Raw genomic sequence first — 20690 nt, 5'->3', positions numbered from 1 at the left:
CCTTCCTTCCCCAGGGTCCAAATTTTGATTACGTGACCCATTGGGGAAGTTGCAACGGTCACAGGTGTGGGGAAAAAGGTCCTAAGTGACTTCTTTCAGTGCCGTTGTAACTTTGAACGGTCACTAAACGAACGGTCGCAAGTCGAGGACCCCCTGTCTTGAGGAAAGGTTGTGGTGGGGAGGGGCTGTGGGGTGTTTACTTTCTCCAGCTGGCTGAACTTCTGAGCCTCGGTCAGCAGGTATCCCCTCTTCACGAACTCAGTGAGCTTCTTCAACCTCGGCAGAGACGCCCCGTCGCCCACAAAGGTCTCCATCAGCTGCACGAACTGGGGCAGGTTGAGGGAATGCTTCTCATAGGGGCTGAGGGAGGCCGGGGGGCCCCGCGCCTGGATTTCCAGCATGCCCAGGCGCAGGTCTGCAAAGAGAAGTGAGCTCCTCTGAACAGTAGGGGAGGCAAGAGAGAGAGCAAGAGGAATGGCTTTTGGACACACGGGGGACTGGGAGGTCTGGGGCTCCAGATTTCTAGACCCGGCCCAAGGCTGCAGGCAATAACCATCCTGAGGAAATGGTTGTCCAATTGTTTCTTGAAAACCCAACGGATGGAGGGATGATAGATAGATAGATAGATAGATAGATAGATGACGCACACACAGAGAGAGAAAGAGACTGATAGATAGATACCAATAGACAGACAGACAGACAGACAGACATAGCTAGATAATAGGTAGGTAGGTAGGTAGATAGAGACAGACAGACGGACAGACACAGATAGATGATAGATAGAAAATGTAGATAGATAGATAGATAGATAGATAGACAGACAGACAGACAGACAGACAGATTCAGAATGATAGATAGATATATAGAGATGGGTGGATTGATGATAGATAGATAGATAGATAGATAGATAGATAGATAGATAGATAGATAGACAGACAGACAGACAGACATAGATTCAGAATGATAGATAGATATATAGAGATGGGTGGATTGATGATAGATAGATAGATAGATAGATAGATAGATAGATAGATAGATAGATAGATAGATAGATAGATAGATAGATAGACAGACAGACAGACAGACAGACAGATTCAGAATGATAGATAGATATATAGAGATGGGTGGATTGATGATAGATAGATAGATAGATGATAGATAGATAGATAGATAGATAGATAGATAGATAGATAGATAGATAGATAGACAGACAGACAGACAGACAGACAGATTCAGAATGATAGATAGATATATAGAGATGGGTGGATTGATGATAGATAGATAGATAGATAGATAGATAGATAGATAGATAGATAGATAGATAGATAGATAGATGATAGATAGATAGATAGATAGATAGATAGACAGACAGACAGATTCAGAATGATAGATAGATATATAGAGATGGGTGGATTGATGATAGATAGATAGATAGAGATAGATAGATAGATAGATAGACAGACAGACAGACAGACAGACAGACAGATTCAGAATGATAGATAGATATATAGAGATGGGTGGATTGATGATAGACAGATTCAGAATGATAGATAGACAGATTCAGAATGATAGATAGATAGATAGATAGATAGATGATAGATAGATAGATAGATAGATAGATGACAGACAGACAGACAGACAGATAGATACAGTATAGATAGATATATAGAGATGGGTGGATTGATGATAGATAGATAGATAGATGATAGATAGATAGATAGATAGATAGATAGATAGATAGATAGATAGATAGATAGATAGATAGATAGATAGATAGATAGATGACAGAGAGAGAGAGAGACTGGTAAATAGATAGATACCGATAGACAGACAGACAGATAGGTAGATACAGATAGATGGTAGATAATGTAGATAATGTAGATAGATAGATAGACAGACAGACAGACAGACAGACACACACACACACACACACACACACACACACACACACTTGGAAGGGACCTTGGAGGTCTGTTAGTCCAACCCCCTGCTCAAGCAGGAGACGTTAACCCATTTCAGACAGAGGAGGTGATCCCAGACCATTTCAGTCAAGTGACTGTCCAGTCTCTTCTTGAAAGCCTCCAGTGATGCAGCAGCCACAACTTCTGGAGGCAAGTTTTTCACTGATTAATTATTGTCACTCTCGGGAAATTCAGAGACAGAAAGAAAAGGAAGGAAGGAAGGAAGGAAGGAGGGAGGGAGGGAGGGGGGAGGGAAGAAGAGAAAGAAAGAAAAAAGAGAAAGAAAGGAAAGAAAGAAAGAAAAAATAAGGGAGGGAGAGAAGAAGAGAAAGAAAGAAAAGAAAAGAAAGAAGAAAGAGAGAGAGAGAAAAAAAGAAAAAAATAAGGGAGGGAGCGAGGGAAGAAGAGAGAGAGAGAAAGAAAGAAAGAAAGAAAGAAAGAAAGAAAGGAAGGAAGAAAGAAAGAAGAAAGTGGGGAGGGGGGAGGAAGACGAAGAGGAAGGAAGGAAAGACAGAAAGAAGGAAAGAAGGGAATAGGAATAAGATGGGGAAGGAAGGAAAGAAGGGAATGGGAAAAATAAGGGAAGAAAGGAAAGAAAGAAGGGAGGGAGGGAGGGAGGGAGGGAGGAAGGACTACCTGCAATAAATGAAATAATCAGAAATAAAAGAAATAAAAATGAAAGTCTGCACCTGAAAACCTGGAGTCTTCTTTGTTCCAATCCTCCCGGATCTCCTTGCCGTAATCCGCGTATTTGAAGGTCAGGTCCGCCGCTTGGAAGCTCCCTGGGGGAAGAGCAAATCGTTCATCTACAGAAATACCCCAGAAAAAGGGTCTTCTCGGCGGTGGCTCCCTTTTGCATGGAACTTCCTTCCCCCTGAAGTACGGCTGCCCCCCACCCCACCCCTCAGGCATCCCGGGAACCCCCAAATGGAGTCGATCGAGTGGCTGATGTGATACGGTGGTTTGCTATGGGCGAGGTGGGGTTCATTTAGTGACCGTTCGAAACAGGAGTCTGCTACCGGTTTGCTTCGCGGGCGCATGCGCGCCGAACTCATGCTTTGCACGCAGGCGCCCAGAAGCCTTTTCTGAAATTGCAAAGGAAAGTAGAAGAGCGGGGCTGGAGCGGGAGTGGGGGGGGGGAAACAGCTGTACCGCTTATTTAGATCAGGGGTCTCCAACCTTGGTCCCTTTAAGACTTGTGGACTTCAACTCCCAGAGTTCCTCAGCCAGCTTTGCTGACTGAGGGACTCTGGGAGTTGAAGTCCACAAGTCTTAAAAGGACCAAGGTTGGAGATCCCTGATTTAGATACGCTAGAAAGCAGGATTTCCTGTTTTCTAGCGAATATAAATCTAGCGAATATAAACCGGCACGGCTGATTGTCGCACAGCTGATCTTCGGAATTTTTTTAAAACTTTTTTTTTTTACCACTTTTTTACTTTTACTACTGGAGAACCGATAGTAAAAAATGCTTAAAAAGTAAAAAAGGAGGGAGGAGAAAGAGGAGAGAGTAGGAGGTAGGACAGAGAGAGAGACTGGTAAATAGATAGATAGATAGACAGACAGACAGATAGATAGAGATAGATAGAGATAGATAGATAGATAGATGATAGATAGATAGATAGAGACAGACAGACAGACAGACAGACACACACACACACACACACACACACACACACACACACTTGGAAGGGACCTTGGAGGTCTGCTAGTCCAACCCCCTGCTCAAGCAGGAGACGTTAACCCATTTCAGACAAAGCAGGAGACCCTCGACCATTTCAGTCAAGTGACTGTCCAGTCTCTTCTTGAAAGCCTCCAGTGATGCAGCGGCCACAACTTCTGGAGGCAAGTTTTTCACTGATTAATTATTGTCACTCTCGGGAAATTCAGAGACAGAAAGAAAAGGAAGGAAGGAAGGAAGGAAGGAGGGAGGGAGGGGGGGAGGAAGAAGAGAAAGAAGAAAAAGAGAAAGAAGGAAAGAAGAAGAAGAAAGAAGGAAGGAAGGAAAGAAGAAAGAAGAAAGAAAAGAAAGAAGAAAGAAGAAGAAGAAAGAAGAAAGAAGGAAGGAAGGAAGGAAGGAAAGACAGAAAGAAGGAAGGAAGGAAGGAAAGAAGAAAGAAGAAGGAAGGAAGAAAGAAGGAAGGAAGAGGGGTAGAAGAGGAAGGAAGAAAGAAGGAAGGAAGGAAAGACAGAAAGAAGGAAAGAAGGGAATAGGAATAAGATGGGGAAGGAAGGAAAGAAGGGAATGGGAAAAATAAGGGAAGAAAGGAAAGAAAGAAGGAAGGGAGGGAGGGAGGAAGGACTACCTGCAATAAATGAAATAATCATAAATAAAAGAAATAAAAATGAAAGTCTGCACCTGAAAACCTGGAGTCTTCTTTGTTCCAATCCTCCCGGATCTCCTTGCCGTAATCCGCGTATTTGAAGGTCAGGTCCGCCGCTTGGAAGCTCCCTGGGGGAAGAGCAAATCGTTCATCTACAGAAATACCCCAGAAAAAGGGTCTTCTCGGCGGTGGCTCCCTTTTGCATGGAACTTCCTTCCCCCTGAAGTACGGCTGCCCCCCCCCCACCCCGGCTGCTTTCTCTGAAAGTCCCTAAAAACGGGGTTCCCTCAGCCATCCGGGGAACCCCCAAATGGAGTCGATCGAGTGGCTGATGTGATACGGTTGTTTGCTATGGGCGAGGTGGGGTTCATTTAGTGACCGTTCGAAACAGGAGTCTGCTACCGGTTTCATGATGGCCGCCGAACTCACGCTTTGCACGAGGCGCCCAGAAGCCTTTTCTGAAATTGCAAAGGAAAGTAGAAGAGCGGGCTGAGCAGTGAAACAGCTTATTTAGATCAGGGTTCAATTGTCTTTATTAGGATGTCAACTCAGAGTTCCTCAGCCAGCTTTGCTGACTGAGGACTCTGGGAGTTGACGTCCACAAGTCTTAAAAGGACCAAGGTTGAGATCCTGATTTAGATACGCTAGAAAGCAGGATTTCCTGTTTTCTAGCGAATATAAATCTAGCGAATATAAACCGGCACGGCTGATTGTCGCACAGCTGATCTTCGGAATTTTTTTAAAACTTTTTTTTTTAACCACTTTTTTACTTTTACTACTGGAGAACCGATAGTAAAAAAAATGCTTAAAAAGTAAAAAAAAAGGAGGGAGGGAGAAAAGAGGAGAGAGTAGGAGGTAGGAAAGAGCGAGAAGAGGAAGGAAGAGGGGTAGAAGAGGGAGAAGGAAGGTGTAGGGTGGAGGGAGGAGAGGATGTAGATAAGAGAAGGGGAGGAAGGTCTGGAAAGTAGAAGAAGGTAGAAGAGGGAAGAGTGTTAAAAAGGGGGGGGGTGACTGGGCAAGCCCGACTAATTGTATATGACTGTACATTGTTGTTTGATATGATTGTAAAAATAAAACTTTTTTATGAGGAAAAAAAAAAGTAAAAAAAAGAAAAGTCCCAAAGATCAGCTGTGTGATGTGCAATCGTCGGAATTTTTTTTTTTTTTTACTTTTTAAAGCATTTTTTTTTTTTTTACTACCGGTTCGAGTGAACCGGCCCGGCCCGGTAACATTTCACCACTCGTTCGAAGTCACAACGGCATTGGTCTTAGGACAATCTTTTCCTAAGGTCACCTATGACCTTCACAGCACGTGGTCGAAATTCGGATGCTTGGCAACTGACTCACATTTCTAACGGTCGCAGTGTCCCGGGGTCACGTGATCCCCTTTTGCAACCTCCTGACAATCCAAGTCAAGGGGGAAGCTGGATTCATTGAACGACCGTGATAGTCACTTAACAACTGCAAGTGATTCACTTAACAACCGTGGCAAGAAAGGTCGTAAAATGGACCAAAGCACACTTAACAATCTCGCCAAGCATCAGGAATTTGTGGCTTTATTGCAGTCGTAAGTTGAGGGCTACCTGTATACTGGATTTTATCCATTTTGTAAGTTACCTGCGTAAATTGGGCGGCTCAACGAATTTGTTTAATAAACAAGCCAATAAATAAACGAAACAGGCTACCCAAATTTATCTGTTCGGACAGCCACTTAAACAAAACTGCAGAAATTGGGTGGGAGGGAGATTGAGCGGGGCCGGAAGTACCTGACCAGACCTCCCCGTAGACGCGCTGAGGTCCTTGGGTCCTCTCCAAGCTGGCTTGGCCAGGGGGCCAGTGAAGGCCGGCTTGGCCGGGGGCCACCGAGGGCACTTCTGAAAGAGAAAAATTCCGAGAATTTCAGGTTAGGGTTGAGGCTGGAGACTCATCTCCTTTGATAAGAATTCCCTGCGGTTTCAGGTCGGTTTGTACTCCTCCTTCCACTCCCAGAATTCCCCAGCCAGCCTGCTTTAAGAGGGATGGATTCCACTCCCAGAATCCCCCAGCCAGCATGCTTTAAGAGGGGTGGACTTCCAATCCCAGAATTCCCCAGCCAGCATGCTTTAAGAGGGATGGACTTCCACTCCCAGAATTCCCCAGCCAGCCTGCTTTAAGAGGGGTGGACTTCCACTCCCAGAATCCCCCAGCCAGCCTGCTTTAAGAGGGGAGGACTTCCACTCCCAGAATCCCCCAGCCAGCCTGCTTTAAGAGGGGTGGACTTCCACTCCCAGAATTCCCCAGCCAGCCTGCTTTAAGAGGGGAGGACTTCCACTCCCAGAATCCCTCAGCCAGCCTGCTTTAAGAGGGGAGGACTTCCACTCCCAGAATTCCCCAGCCAGCCTGCTTTAAGAGGGGAGGACTTCCACTCCCAGAATTCCCCAGCCAGCCTGCTTTAAGAGGGGTGGACTTCCACTCCCAGAATCCCCCAGCCACTTTGCTTTAAGAGGAGAGGACTTCCACTCCCAGAATCCCCCAGCCAGCCATGCTTTAAGAGGAGGACTTCCTCCCAGAATCCCCAGCCAGCCTGCTTTAAGAGGGAGGACTTCACCCCAGAATCCCCAGCCAGCCTGCTTTAAGAGGACTTCCACTCCCAGAATCCCCAGCCAGCATGCTTTAAGAGGAGGACTTCACTCCCAGAATTCCCCAGCCAGCCTGCTTTAAGAGGAGGACTTCCACTCCCAGAATCCCCAGCCAGCCTGCTTTAAGAGGGTGGACTTCCACTCCCAGAATCCCCAGCCAGCCTGCTTTAAGAGGAGGACTTCACTCCCAGAATCCCCAGCCAGCATGCTTTAAGAGGAGGACTTCCACCCCAGAATCCCCAGCCAGCCTGCTTTAAGAGGACTTCACTCCCAGAATCCCCAGCCAGCATGCTTTAAGAGGAGGACTTCCTCCCAGAATCCCCAGCCAGCCTGCTTTAAGAGGAGGACTTCCTCCCAGAATCCCCAGCCAGCCTGCTTTAAGAGGAGGACTTCCTCCCAGAATCCCCAGCCAGCCTGCTTTAAGAGGAGGACTTCCTCCCAGAATCCCCAGCCAGCCTGCTTTAAGAGGAGGACTTCCACTCCCAGAATCCCAGCCAGCCTGCTTTAAGAGGAGGACTTCCACTCCCAGAATCCCCAGCCTGCTTTAAGAGGTGGACTTCACTCCCAGAATCCCCAGCCAGCCTGCTTTAAGAGGAGGACTTCCACTCCCAGAATCCCCAGCCAGCCTGCTTTAAGAGGGTGGACTTCCACTCCCAGAATCCCAGCCAGCCTGCTTTAAGAGGAGGACTTCACTCCCAGAATCCCCAGCCAGCCTGCTTTAAGAGGGGACTTCCACTCCCAGAATCCCCAGCATGCTTTAAGAGGGGGACTTCCAATCCCAGAATTCCCCAGCCAGCATGCTTTAAGAACGGAGGACTTCCACTCCCAGAATTCCCTAGCCAGCATGCTTTAAGATGGGTGGACTTTCACTCCCAGAATCCCTCAGCCAGCTTGCTTTAAGAGGGGAGGAATTCCACTCCCAGAATCCCCCAGCCAGCTTGCTTTAAGAGGGGAGGACTCCCACTCCCAGAATGCCCCAGCCAGCCTGCTTTAAGAGGGGAGGACTTCCACTCCCAGAATCCCCCAGCCAGCCTGCTTTAAGAGGGGAGGACTTCAACTCCCAGAATCCCTTAGCCAGGATGGTTTAAGAGGGATGGACTTCCACTCCCAGAATCCCCCAGCCAGCCTGCTTTAAGAGGGGAGGACTTCCACTCCCAGAATCCCCCAGCCAGCCTGCTTTAAGAGGGGAGGACTTCCACTCCCAGAATCCTCCAGCCAGCCTGCTTTAAGAGGGGGGGACTTCCACCCCCAGAATTCCCCAGCCAAGATTCTTTAAGAGGGAATGGAATTCCAGCAGTGGAAGTCCAGACTCCTGTAAATTCCCAAGGTTGGAAAATATTGTTTCACTGGCCAAAATCCAAGTTTTTATAGCTTTGAACACTAACTCTATTAATCTTAGAAAGTTGCAGTTATGGATGACCACTAGAGGGAGCCTCAGAACGCATTTGAGCATAACTCTGGAAGGATGTTTATATATTCAATAACCTGCATCAAAGATTTTTCCTTGACAAAACAGGGGCTATATAAGGGCTCCAGTATTAAAACTGTTTTTTGTCTCCTGTCTGGTCCAGCTCAAAGTTCTACCTCGTAGGTGACCCTCACTCTGTCAAGGACCTTGGAGTGCTCATCTCAAATGATCTAAGTGCCAGAGCTCACTGTAAGAGCATTGCCAAAAAGGCATTAAGAGTTTATTTTAAAATTTAAAATGATATTGGGGCTGCTTGACTGCTATTTCAGAAAGAAAGGAAGGAAGGAAGGAAGGAAGGAAGGAAGGAAGGAAGGAAGGAAGGAAGGAAGGAAGGAAGGAAGGAAGGAAGGAAGGAAGGAAGGAAGGAAGGAAGGAAGGAAGGAAGGGAGGAAGGAAGGAAGGAAGGAAGGAAGGAAGGAAGGAAGGAAGGAAGGAAGGAAGGAAGGAAGGAAGGAAGGAAGGAAGGAAGGAAGGAAGGAAGGAAGGAAGGAAGGAAGGAAGGAAGGAAGGAAGGAAGGAAGGAAAGAAAGGAAGTGGCAGTCGGGCAGGCCTGAATCAGTAATAAATAAAAATTAATGATTAATGATGGATAATAGTTTGTACATAAATATGATGTTGGAAAATGGAAATAATTTTTTTTTAAAGAGTTTATTTTATTTTATTTTATTTTATTTATTTGTTTGTCAAGTACGTATTAGATCAGAATCTTGGCAACTTTAAGCCTGGTGGAGTTGAAGTCCCCCAGGCTTAAAGTTGCCAAGGTTGGAGACCCCTGTATTAGATAATAGGTATAAGTATAAGCAAGAATTGAATACATAAAACGAATACAGTTAAAGGGAAAATTAGGACAGGAACGGTAGGAAAGCTGGTGCTCTTATGCAGGGCCCTTACAGACCTCTTAGGAATGGGGTGAGGTCGACAGTAGACAGTCTAAGGTTAAAGTTTTGGGGCTTTGGGGATGAGACCACAGAGTCAGGTAGAACATTCCAGGCGTTGACCCCTCTGTTGCTGAAGTCATATTTTCTGCAATCGAGTTTAGTGCGGTTTACCTTGAGTTTGTATCTATTGTGTGGTTGTATATTGTTGTGATTGAAGCTGAAGTAGTCATTGACAGGTAGGACATTGTAGCAGATGATTTTACAAGCTATGCTTAAAAAATAATTGCTACCAACCTGCCTTCCATTGAGGACCTGTATACTGCACGAATCAAGAAGAGGGCCGTGAAAATATTTGCAGACCCCTCGCATCTGGGACATAAACTGTTTCAACTCCTACCCTCAAAACGACGCTATAGAGCCCTGCACACCAGAACAACTAGACACAAGAACAGTTTTTTCCCGAAGGCCATCACTCTGCTAAACAAATAATTCCCTCAACACTGTCAAACTATTTACTGAATCTGCACTACTATTAATCGTTTCATAGTTCCTATCACCAATCTCTTTCCATTTATGACTGTATGACTATAACTTGTTGCTGGCAATCCTTATGATTTATATTGATATATTGACCATCATTTGTGTTGTAAATGTTTATTTATTTATTTATTTATTTATTATTCGAATTTATATACCGCCCTATCTCCCAAAGGACTCAGGGCGGTTTACAGGCATATAAAACATCAATATCAATATACAAATTAAAATTAAAATTAAAATGTTGTACCTTGATGAACGTATCTTTTCTTTTATGTACACTGAGAGCATCTGCACCAAGACAAATTCCTTGTGTGTCCAATCACACTTGGCCAATGAAAAATTCTATTCTATTCTATTCTATTCTATTCTATTCTATTCTATTCTATTCTATTCTATTCTATTCTATTCTATTCTATTCTATTCTATTCTATTCTAGTCTATTCTATTCTATTCTATTCTATTCTATTCTATTCTATTCTAGTCTATTCTATTCTATTCTATTCTAGTCTATTCTATTCTATTCTATTCTATTCTATTCTATTCTATTCTATTCTATTCTATTCTATTCTATTCTATTCTATTCTATTCTATTCTATTCTATTCTATTCTATTCTATTCTATTCTATTCTATTCTTAGGTCAGACCGAAGGCGGCATAGTTCTAAATTTTCTAAGCCCAAAATCTGAAGTCTGGTGGCATAAGGTATTTTGTTGTGAGCAGAGGAGTGGAGGACTCTTCTCATAAAATATTTCTGGACACGTTCAATTGTATTTATTTATTTATTTATTTATTTATTTATTCAAATTTATATACCGCCCTATCTCCCGAAGGACTCAGGGCGGTTCACAGGCAAATAATATAGATATTAAAACCAATTAAAACCCCATAAAATTTAAAAATTTAAAATTAGAAAATTTAAAAAACTAGTCCAGTCCCGCGCAGATAAATAGGTGTGTTTTAAGCTCGCGACGGAAGGTTCGGAGGTCTGGAAGCTGGCGGAGTCCTGGGGGGAGTTCGTTCCAGAGGGTGGGAGCCCCCACAGAGAAGGCCCCTTCCTGGCGCCGCCAGACGGCACTGTCTAGCTGACGGCACCCTGAGAGTCCCTCTCTGTGAGCGCACGGGCCGGTGAGAGGTATCCGTCGCAGTAGACGGTCCCGTAAGTAGCCCGGCCCTATGCCATGGAGCGCTTTAAAGGTGGTTACCAGAACCTTGAAGCGCACCCGGAAGGATACTGCAAAATCTCCTTCCTCCCACTCCAGGAAGGATACTGCAAAATCTCCTTCCTCCTCCTTCCTTCCTTCCTTCCTTCCTTCCTTCCTTCCTTCCTTCCTTCCTTCCTTCCTTCCTTCCTTCCTTCCTTCCTTCCTTCCTTCCTTCCTTCCTTCCTCCCACTCCAGGGAAGGATATTGCAAAATCTCCATTCCCACCCCACTCCAGGGAAGGATATTGCAAAATCTCCTTCCTCCCACTCCAGGAAGGATACTGCAAAATCTCCATTCCACCCACTGCAGGAACGGATACTGCAAAATCTCCTTCCTCCCACTCCAGGAAGGATACTGCAAAATCTCCATTCCTCCCACTCCAGGGAAGGATATTGCAAAATCTCCATTCCGCCCCACTCAGGGAAGGATATTGCAAAATCTCCTTCCTCCCACTCCAGGAAGGATACTGCAAAATCTCCATTCCGCCCCACTCAGGGAAGGATATTGCAAAATCTCCATTCCGCCCCACTCAGGGAAGGATACATAAAATCTCCATTCCTCCCACTCCAGGGAAGGATATTGCAAAATCTCCATTCCTCCCACTCCAGGGAAGGATATTGCAAAATCTCCATTCCTCCCACTCCAGGGAAGGATATTGCAAAATCTCCATTCCGCCCCACTCCAGGAAGGATACATAAAATCTCCATTCCGCCCCACTCAGGGAAGGATACTGCAAAATCTCCATTCCGCCCCACTCAGGGAAGGATATTGCAAAATCTCCATTCCCACCCCACTCCAGGGAAGGATATTGCAAAATCTCCATTCCTCCCACTCCAGGAAGGATACATAAAATCTCCATTCCTCCCACTCCAGGAAGGATACATAAAATCTCCATTCCGCCCCACTCAGGGAAGGATATTGCAAAATCTCCATTCCGCCCCACTCAGGAAGGATACTGCAAAATCCCATTCCTCCCACTCCAGGGAAGGATACTGCAAAATCTCCATTCCGCCCCACTCAGGGAAGGATATTGCAAAATCTCCTTCCTCCCACTCCAGGAAGGATACTGCAAAATCTCCATTCCACCCACTGCAGGAACGGATACTGCAAAATCCCATTCCTCCCACTCCAGGAAAGGTTACTGCAAGATCCCAATTCCCACCCCACTCCAGGAAAGGTTACTGCAAGATCCCAATTCCCACCCCACTCCAGGAAGGATACATAAAATCTCCATTCCGCCCCACTCCAGGAAGGATACATAAAATCTCCATTCCTCCCACTCCAGGAAGGATACTGCAAAATCTCCATTCCACCCACTGCAGGAACGGATACTGCAAAATCTCCATTCCGCCCCACTCCAGGGAAGGATATTGCAAAATCTCCATTCCGCCCCACTCAGGGAAGGATATTGCAAAATCTCCATTCCGCCCCACTCAGGGAAGGATATTGCAAAATCTCCTTCCTCCCACTCCAGGGAAGGATATTGCAAAATCTCCATTCCCACCCCACTCCAGGAAGGATACTGCAAAATCTCCTTCCTCCCACTCCAGGGAAGGATATTGCAAAATCTCCTTCCTCCCAGAATCCCCAGCCAGCATGCTTTAAGAGGTGGACTTCCACTCCCAGAATTCCCCAGCCAGCATGCTTTAAGAGGTGGACTTCCTCCCAGAATTCCCCAGCCAGCATGCTTTAAGAGGAGGACTTCACTCCCAGAATTCCCCAGCCAGCATGCTTTAAGAGGAGGACTTCACTCCCAGAATTCCCCAGCCAGCATGCTTTAAGAGGAGGACTTCACTCCCAGAATCCCCAGCCAGCCTGCTTTAAGAGGACTTCCTCCCAGAATCCCCAGCCAGCCTGCTTTAAGAGGTGGACTTCCTCCCAGAATTCCCCAGCCAGCATGCTTTAAGAGGTGGACTTCCTCCCAGAATTCCCCAGCCAGCATGCTTTAAGAGGAGGACTTCACTCCCAGAATTCCCCAGCCAGCATGCTTTAAGAAATGGACTTCCACTCCCAGAATTCCCCAGCCAGTATGCTTTAAGAAATGGACTTCCACTCCCAGAATTCCCCAGCCAGTGTGCTTTAAGAGATGGGACTTCGACTCCCAGAATTCCCCAGCCAGCATGCTTTAAGAAATGGACTACAACTCCCAGAATTCCCCAGCCAGCATGCTTTAAGAGATGGGACTTCGACTCCCAGAATTCCCCAGCCAGCATGCTTTAAGAAATGGACTTCCACTCCCAGAATTCCCCAGCCAGCATGCTTTAAGAGGAGGACTTCCTCCCAGAATTCCCCAGCCAGCATGCTTTAAGAGGTGGACTTCCTCCCAGAATCCCCAGCCAGCATGCTTTAAGAGATGGACTTCAACTCCCAGAATCCCCCAGCCAGCATGCTTTAAGAGATGGACTTCGACTCCCAGAATTCCCCAGCCAGCATGCTTTAAGAAATGGACTTCCACTCCCAGAATTCCCCAGCCAGTATGCTTTAAGAGATGGACTTCAACTCCCAGAATTCCCCAGCCAGTATGCTTTAAGAAATGGACTTCAACTCCCAGAATTCCCTAGCCATGCTTTAAGAGATGGACTTCGACACCCAGAATTCCCCAGCCAGCCTGCTTTAAGAGGAGGACTTCCTCCCAGAATTCCCCAGCCAGCATGCTTTAAGAGGTGGACTTCCTCCCAGAATTCCCCAGCCAGCATGCTTTAAGAGGAGGACTTCCTCCCAGAATTCCCCAGCCAGCATGCTTTAAGAGGATGGACTTCCTCCCAGAATCCCCAGCCAGCATGCTTTAAGAGGACTTCCTCCCAGAATTCCCCAGCCAGCATGCTTTAAGAGGATGGACTTCACTCCCAGAATCCCCCAGCCAGCCTGCTTTAAGAGGATGGACTTCACTCCCAGAATTCCCCAGCCAGCATGCTTTAAGAGGTGGACTTCCTCCCAGAATTCCCCAGCCAGCATGCTTTAAGAGGTGGACTTCCACTCCCAGAATTCCCCAGCCAGCATGCTTTAAGAGGACTTCCTCCCAGAATTCCCCAGCCAGCCTGCTTTAAGAGGACTTCCTCCCAGAATTCCCCAGCCAGCATGCTTTAAGAGGACTTCCTCCCAGAATCCCCAGCCAGCATGCTTTAAGAGGATGGACTTCCTCCCAGAATCCCCAGCCAGCCTGCTTTAAGAGGTGGACTTCCTCCCAGAATCCCCAGCCAGCATGCTTTAAGAGGAGGACTTCACTCCCAGAATTCCCCAGCCAGCATGCTTTAAGAGGACTTCCTCCCAGAATTCCCCAGCCAGCATGCTTTAAGAGGATGGACTTCCTCCCAGAATTCCCCAGCCAGCATGCTTTAAGAGGTGGACTTCCTCCCAGAATTCCCCAGCCAGCATGCTTTAAGAGGATGGACTTCCTCCCAGAATCCCCAGCCAGCCTGCTTTAAGAGGATGGACTTCACTCCCAGAATTCCCCAGCCAGCATGCTTTAAGAGGATGGACTTCCTCCCAGAATTCCCCAGCCAGCATGCTTTAAGAGGACTTCCTCCCAGAATTCCCCAGCCAGCATGCTTTAAGAGGATGGACTTCACTCCCAGAATCCCCAGCCAGCCTGCTTTAAGAGGATGGACTTCACTCCCAGAATTCCCCAGCCAGCCTGCTTTAAGAGGATGGACTTCACTCCCAGAATCCCCCAGCCAGCCTGCTTTAAGAGGACTTCCTCCCAGAATTCCCCAGCCAGCCTGCTTTAAGAGGACTTCCTCCCAGAATCCCCCAACCAGCAAGTTTTAAAAGGGGCAATCTTTAATTTAGTGGTGAAATCCAATTTTTTTTACTACCAGTTCTATGGGCGTGGCTTGGTGGGCGTGGCAGGGGAAGGATACTGCAAAATCCCCATTCTCACACCACTCCTGGGGGATGGAAACTGCAAAATCTCTGTTCCCACCCTACTCTGGGGCCAGCCAGAGTGGGGTGGGAACAGAGGTTTGGAGAGGGGAAAAAAACAACATGCCATACTTGTAACCAAGGTTTCCGGTGGTTTCTCTCTTCCTGTAGCCGCCTGGTCCTTGGGGCCGGGTGGTCTTTGGAGATCTGGCTCTGCTTTCTCTTCTGCCTTTTCCTGTCCACCTGTCTCCTCTGCCTCCGTTCCAGGTTCTCCTTTCTCTTCCGGCTTTTCCTGCCCTCCTGCCTCCGTTCCAGGTTCTGTTGTTTCTTCCGGCTCTTCCTGCACACCTGCCTCTTCTGCCTCCGTTCCCTTGGCAGCAAGGTCCTTCTCCACCAAGGGAGATCTTGGGGTTGACCCTTCCTTGTCGTCCAAGATCTCCTGCACCCGGATTGCAACCTGGGAGGGCGAAGCCAGGAGGTCCTCTTCTGGTCTGATTTCCTCAGCTGCTTCTTCTCCTTCCAAAATGGCCTGAAGTGGTGTGGCGGGATGGTCTTCTGGAGCAGCTTCTTCCCCAGTAGGTCTCTCCACTTCTTCAGAGGTGGGTTCTGTGGTAGCTTCTGGAAGGTCCTCCTCTGGAGTCTCTGCTCCTTGGGGTTCCAGCTCAGCAACTGGCGTTCCCGCTTGAGGTTTTTCCGCTTGACTTTCTTGGTCTTGGGCGGTCATTGTAAGAGCGTCTTCGGCCCTTGCTTCTGGCGGGCTGACCTGCTGCTCCAACCCAGCTTCTTCTAGCTCATTGATTGCTGGTTCTTCGTCGGTGCCGAGAGCTATTTTCTCATCGGAAAGTATGTCTTTGAGGACCGTGTTGAGGAAGGTGGCTTCCTCAGATAAGGTACGCTCAGGGGAGGATAGGTCCTCTGGAGGCTCCTCTTCATCGTCAGGTTCCAGGTCACCCCAAAACTCCGTGAGGTCTATGTCATCCAGTTCAACTATTGGCCCTAAAAAAGAGGAAGCACAGGTGACGTTGACTTCAAATCAGTCTTCAGAGAGAGAAGTTACATGTAGACTAGGGGAAACCAGGCTTAGTAGCAGGAACTGGGAGGGGGATCCTGGAGTCTTAGTGGACAACCAGCTAACTATGAGCCAGCTGTGTGCAGCGGCAGCCAAAAAAACCGATGCAATCCTAAATTGCATTAACAGAGGGATACAATCAAGATCAAGGGAGGTGCTAATACCACTCTACAAAGCCTTAGTAAAGACACACCTAGGGTCCTGCATCCAGTTTTGGTCACCAGACAATAAAAAAGATGCTGAGACTCTAGAAAGAGTGCAGAGAGGAGCAACCGGGATGATGAGGGGACTGGAGGCTAAAACATAGAATGAATGGTTGCAGGAACTGGGCATGGCTGGTCTGGTGAAGAGAAGGATCAGGGGAGACAGGATCTCCCAATATTTGAGGGGCTGCCCCAGAGAGGAGGAAGGGGGTCAAGCTATTTTCCAAAGCACCTGAAGGCCAGAGAAGGAATAATGGATGGAAACTGAACAAGGAAAGATTCAACCTGGAAATAAAGAGAATTTTTCTGACAGTGAGAACAATCAACCGATGGAACAGAAGTTGCCTTCAGAAGTTGTGGGAGCTCTTTCCGTGGAGGCTTTCAAGGAGAGACTGGACTGCCATCGGTCAAAAATGGCGTAGGGTCTCCTGCTTGCGTGGGGGGTTGGACTAGATGACCTCCAAGGCCCCTTCCGACTCTGTGAATCTGTTAATGGTATGCCACCTTGGCTTGGCCAACCCCCGTCCTGCTTACATTTCCTTGGGTTGCAATAAATCTCCTTGGCGAGGTCCGAACTGCCTTGGTAGAACTTCTCCAGGAGCGACAAGACCTTCAGCCTGTCCAGGAGTCCTATCTAGAAGAAGAAGGAGAAGAAGGAAAGAAGAGCCATCGTCAAGAGCAAGTCACCTTTTCATGACTTTGTTGCAACTCCGGTACATCAAACCATGAAGGGGGATGGATCCTAGGAAACCCAGGGCCCTCCTTGACCAGTTCGCCGTCTGACACCAGCCGTAAGCCGGGAGTACGGGGGGGGGGGGCTGTGCTCTGGCCCTGCTTATCCTGGAGGGCAGGAACAAGCTGGGGGATCCTGTGGGTGACGTCCCTCCACCATGGCCTCTACCGCATCCAGGCCACCTTGGACCCCCAAGCCCTTCTCGTCTTCCGACACGTTTGCTATGGTAAAACCGCCCGTACTGGCACTCAAACACAACAGCGCTACGCCAAAGCCCTCCCCTCCACACTGGCCTTTGCCCAGACCTTTGAAGACGCTGCCAAGGGGTCACCTAGACACACCCCATTGCTGCTGGATTAAAAACCGACAGAGAGCCAAAGCCCCATGGAGCCAGTTGCCCTCCTGCCCTTCTATCTCGGGGCAACACCGTCATCCTCTTTGGAAGCAGAAGGCCTGCGAAGGGGAGGGCCGGAGAGGGAGGGTCTAAGGGGCAGCTGCTACGTTCCCAGTCGGAGAAGTGGCCCCCAAGGCAGTCCCTCCACGCTCTCCACGGACCCCAGGCCGGTCTCCTGGGACCCTCACTAGAAGGAGGCCTTTGTGTGTGTGGGGGCAAGCAGGGGTGAAATGCTCCCAGTTCGGACTGGGTCGCCTGATCCGATAGCGATGGTGGCAGCCGGTTCGGAGGACCGGTAGCAAAAATCCCTGCCCAGCTGAGCTGCGCGATCATCAGAGGGTTGTTGTTTTTTTTTAACTTTTAAAAGCATTTTTTCTTTGGGTGGAAAAAAATGCTTTTAAAAGGCTCTGACGATCCCAGCTGAGTCGCCTGATCGTCAGAGGCTTTTTTTTGTCTTTTAAAGACAAAAAAAAAAGAATGCTTTTAAAAGAAAAGAAAAGCCTCTGACGATCAGGCAACTCAGCTGGGATCGTCAGAGCCTTTTAAAAGCATTTTTTCTATAACCTCTTCGAAGAGGTTGTAGCAAAAATGCTTTTAAAAGTAAAAAAAAAAAGTTGACCGTACCTACCCAGTCACATTACCCCCCCACAAAGCCACACCCAGAGAACCGGTAGTAACAAATTTTACAATTCACCCCTGTGCCCAAGGGTTCGGCTAGTAGCGTTGAGACACAGCAGAGTCCGACTCCGGCCACTGAGACCCCTCCCAGGAGGGAGGGAGACCCGCAGCCTCGGTTGGCTTTTGGGAAACCTGGCAGGGCCCCCCCAAAAACCAAGGTGGCTCCCCAAGGATCTCCCAAGCAGATTTGAAACTCTGGAGCCCTCCTGGCAGAATTAGCCTTGTCTGGCTGAGAGCAGAGGGAAGAGCTTCCTTGCAGCTGGCCATGGCGCCCTGGAGGCCACAAGAGCGAGGAGCGCAGCAGCCGGCTTAAGTGGGGCTGCCCCATCTGGGCCCAGAGCGAAAAGTGCCAGCCAGTTGGCTGAGTCCCCCACAAAGCTGTTTGCCATCAGGCCAGTGGTGGGTTTCAATTTTTTTTACTACAGGTTCTATGGGTGTGGCTTGGTGGGCGTGGTAGGAGAAGGATACTGCAAAATCCCAATTCCCACCCCACTCCAGGGGAAGGATATTGCAAAATCTCCATTCCCGCCCCACTCCAGGGGAAGGATACTGCAAAATCTCCATTCCCGCCCCACTCCAGGGGAAAGGATACTGCAAAATCCCAATTCCCACCCCACTCCAGGGGAAGGATATTGCAAAATCTCCATTCCCGCCCCACTCCAGGGGAAAGGATACTACAAAATCCCCATTCCCTCCCCACTCCAGGGGAAGGATACTGCAAAATCTCCATTCCCTCCCCACTCCAGGGAAAGGTTACTGCAAGATCCCAATTCCCACCCCACTTCAGGGGAAGGATATTGCAAAATCTCCATTCTTGCCCCACTCCAGGGGAAGGATACTGCAAAATCTCCATTCCCACCCCACTCCGGGGGAAGGATACTGCAAAATCTCCATTCCCACCCCACTCCAGGGGAAGGATACTGCAAAATCTCCTTCCTCCCACTCCAGGGGAAGGATACCGCAAAATCTCCATTCCCACCCCACTGCAGGGAACGGATACTGCAAAATCTCCATTCCCACCCAACTCCAGGAGAAGGATACTGCAAAATTCCCATTCCCGCCCCACTGCAGGGAACGGATACTGCAAAATCTCCATTCCCACCCCACTCCAGGGGAAGGATACCGCAAAATCTCCATTCCCACCCCACTGCAGGGAACGGATACTGCAAAATCTCCATTCCCACCCAACTCCAGGGGAAGGATACCGCAAAATCTCCATTCCCACCCCACTGCAGGGAACGGATACTGCAAAATCTCCATTCCCACCCCACTCCAGGGGAAGGATATTGCAAAATCTCCATTCCCGCCCCACTCCAGGGGAAGGATACTGCAAAATCTCCATTCCCGCCCCACTCCAGGGGAAAGGATACTGCAAAATCCCAATTCCCACCCCACTCCAGGGGAAGGATATTGCAAAATCTCCATTCCCGCCCCACTCCAGGGGAAAGGATACTACAAAATCCCCATTCCCTCCCCACTCCAGGGGAAGGATACTGCAAAATCTCCATTCCCTCCCCACTCCAGGGAAAGGTTACTGCAAGATCCCAATTCCCACCCCACTTCAGGGGAAGGATATTGCAAAATCTCCATTCTTGCCCCACTCCAGGGGAAGGATACTGCAAAATCTCCATTCCCACCCCACTCCGGGGGAAGGATACTGCAAAATCTCCATTCCCACCCCACTCCAGGGGAAGGATACTGCAAAATCTCCCTTCCCTCCCCACTCCAGGGGAAGGATACCGCAAAATCTCCATTCCCACCCCACTGCAGGGAACGGATACTGCAAAATCTCCATTCCCACCCAACTCCAGGAGAAGGATACTGCAAAATTCCCATTCCCACCCCACTGCAGGAGAAGGATACTGCAAAATCTCCCTTCCCTCCCCACTCTAGGGGAAGGATACTGCAAAATCCCCATTCCCACCCCACTGCAGGGGAAGGATACTGCAAAATCTCCATTCCCTCCCCACTCCAGGGGAAGGATACTGCAAAATCTCCATTCCCTCCCCACTCCAGGGGAAGGTTACTGCAAAATCCCCATTTCCTCCCAATCAGCTGGAACTTGGGAGGCAGAGAATAGATGGGGGCAGGGCCAAGTAGAATTTTTTATTACCAGTTCTCCAAACTACTCAAAACTTCCACTACCGGTTCTCCAGAACTGGTCAGAACCTGCTGAAACCCACTTCTGCCGATGAAGAATTGTGGTAGCGCAGTGGTTAGGGGCGCCAAATGGCAGGATAAAACTGCCTGCAATATCTGGGGCAGTTTTTGGTTTGCAACACCTGGCAAGGGTCCACTTGGGGAATATTGACTTAGCAGAATCAGAACAGAGCTGGAAGGGACCTCGGAGGTCTTCTAGTCCAGCCCCCTGCTCAAGCGGGAGATGGGGGCGAAATCCTTGCTTGTGCCAAAGGAGAAGAAAGACTCGTCGGCCGTACCTGCCCGTATTCACAATCGAAGAACAGCTGGACAAACATCTGCCTCCAGATGTCATGTCGGATGGTGTTGCGGGCATCGTGAGAACATTGGAGCAAATGCTTCAGCAGTTCCTGGAACAAGTCGCTGGAGAAATTTCTGATGTAAGAAAGGAGATACTGGGGAAAGAGGAAAAAACGGGGGAAAATATGTATTAACATTTTGTTCCTCTGTTAATTCACTTTTTTCCTGGCTTTCCGTTTCTACTGCTAGATTCATATTCTCCCCAGGGATTCAGGACGCCACGTGCAGGGAATCCTCGAGTTACGACTGCAACGGGGAACCGAAT

The 20690-nt window shown here is 48.3% G+C and overlaps 1 protein-coding gene across 1 annotated transcript in view; it reads right to left on the bottom strand.

Annotated features, from left to right (window-relative positions):
* Positions 1–20690, bottom strand: part of EFCAB5 (EF-hand calcium binding domain 5) — an 88211-nt gene that overhangs the window by 31257 nt on the left and 36264 nt on the right. Inside the window, 6 exon segments of the mRNA XM_058163975.1 lie at positions 201–415; positions 4319–4411; positions 6049–6156; positions 14982–15845; positions 16656–16755; positions 20365–20520. Coding sequence (XP_058019958.1) covers positions 201–415; positions 4319–4411; positions 6049–6156; positions 14982–15845; positions 16656–16755; positions 20365–20520 — 1536 coding nt within the window.

The sequence above is a fragment of the Ahaetulla prasina genome, chromosome 1 (assembly GCF_028640845.1).
Source record: "Ahaetulla prasina isolate Xishuangbanna chromosome 1, ASM2864084v1, whole genome shotgun sequence".
Lineage (NCBI taxonomy): Eukaryota > Metazoa > Chordata > Lepidosauria > Squamata > Colubridae > Ahaetulla > Ahaetulla prasina.
This window is presented reverse-complemented; position numbering and strand designations above follow the sequence as displayed.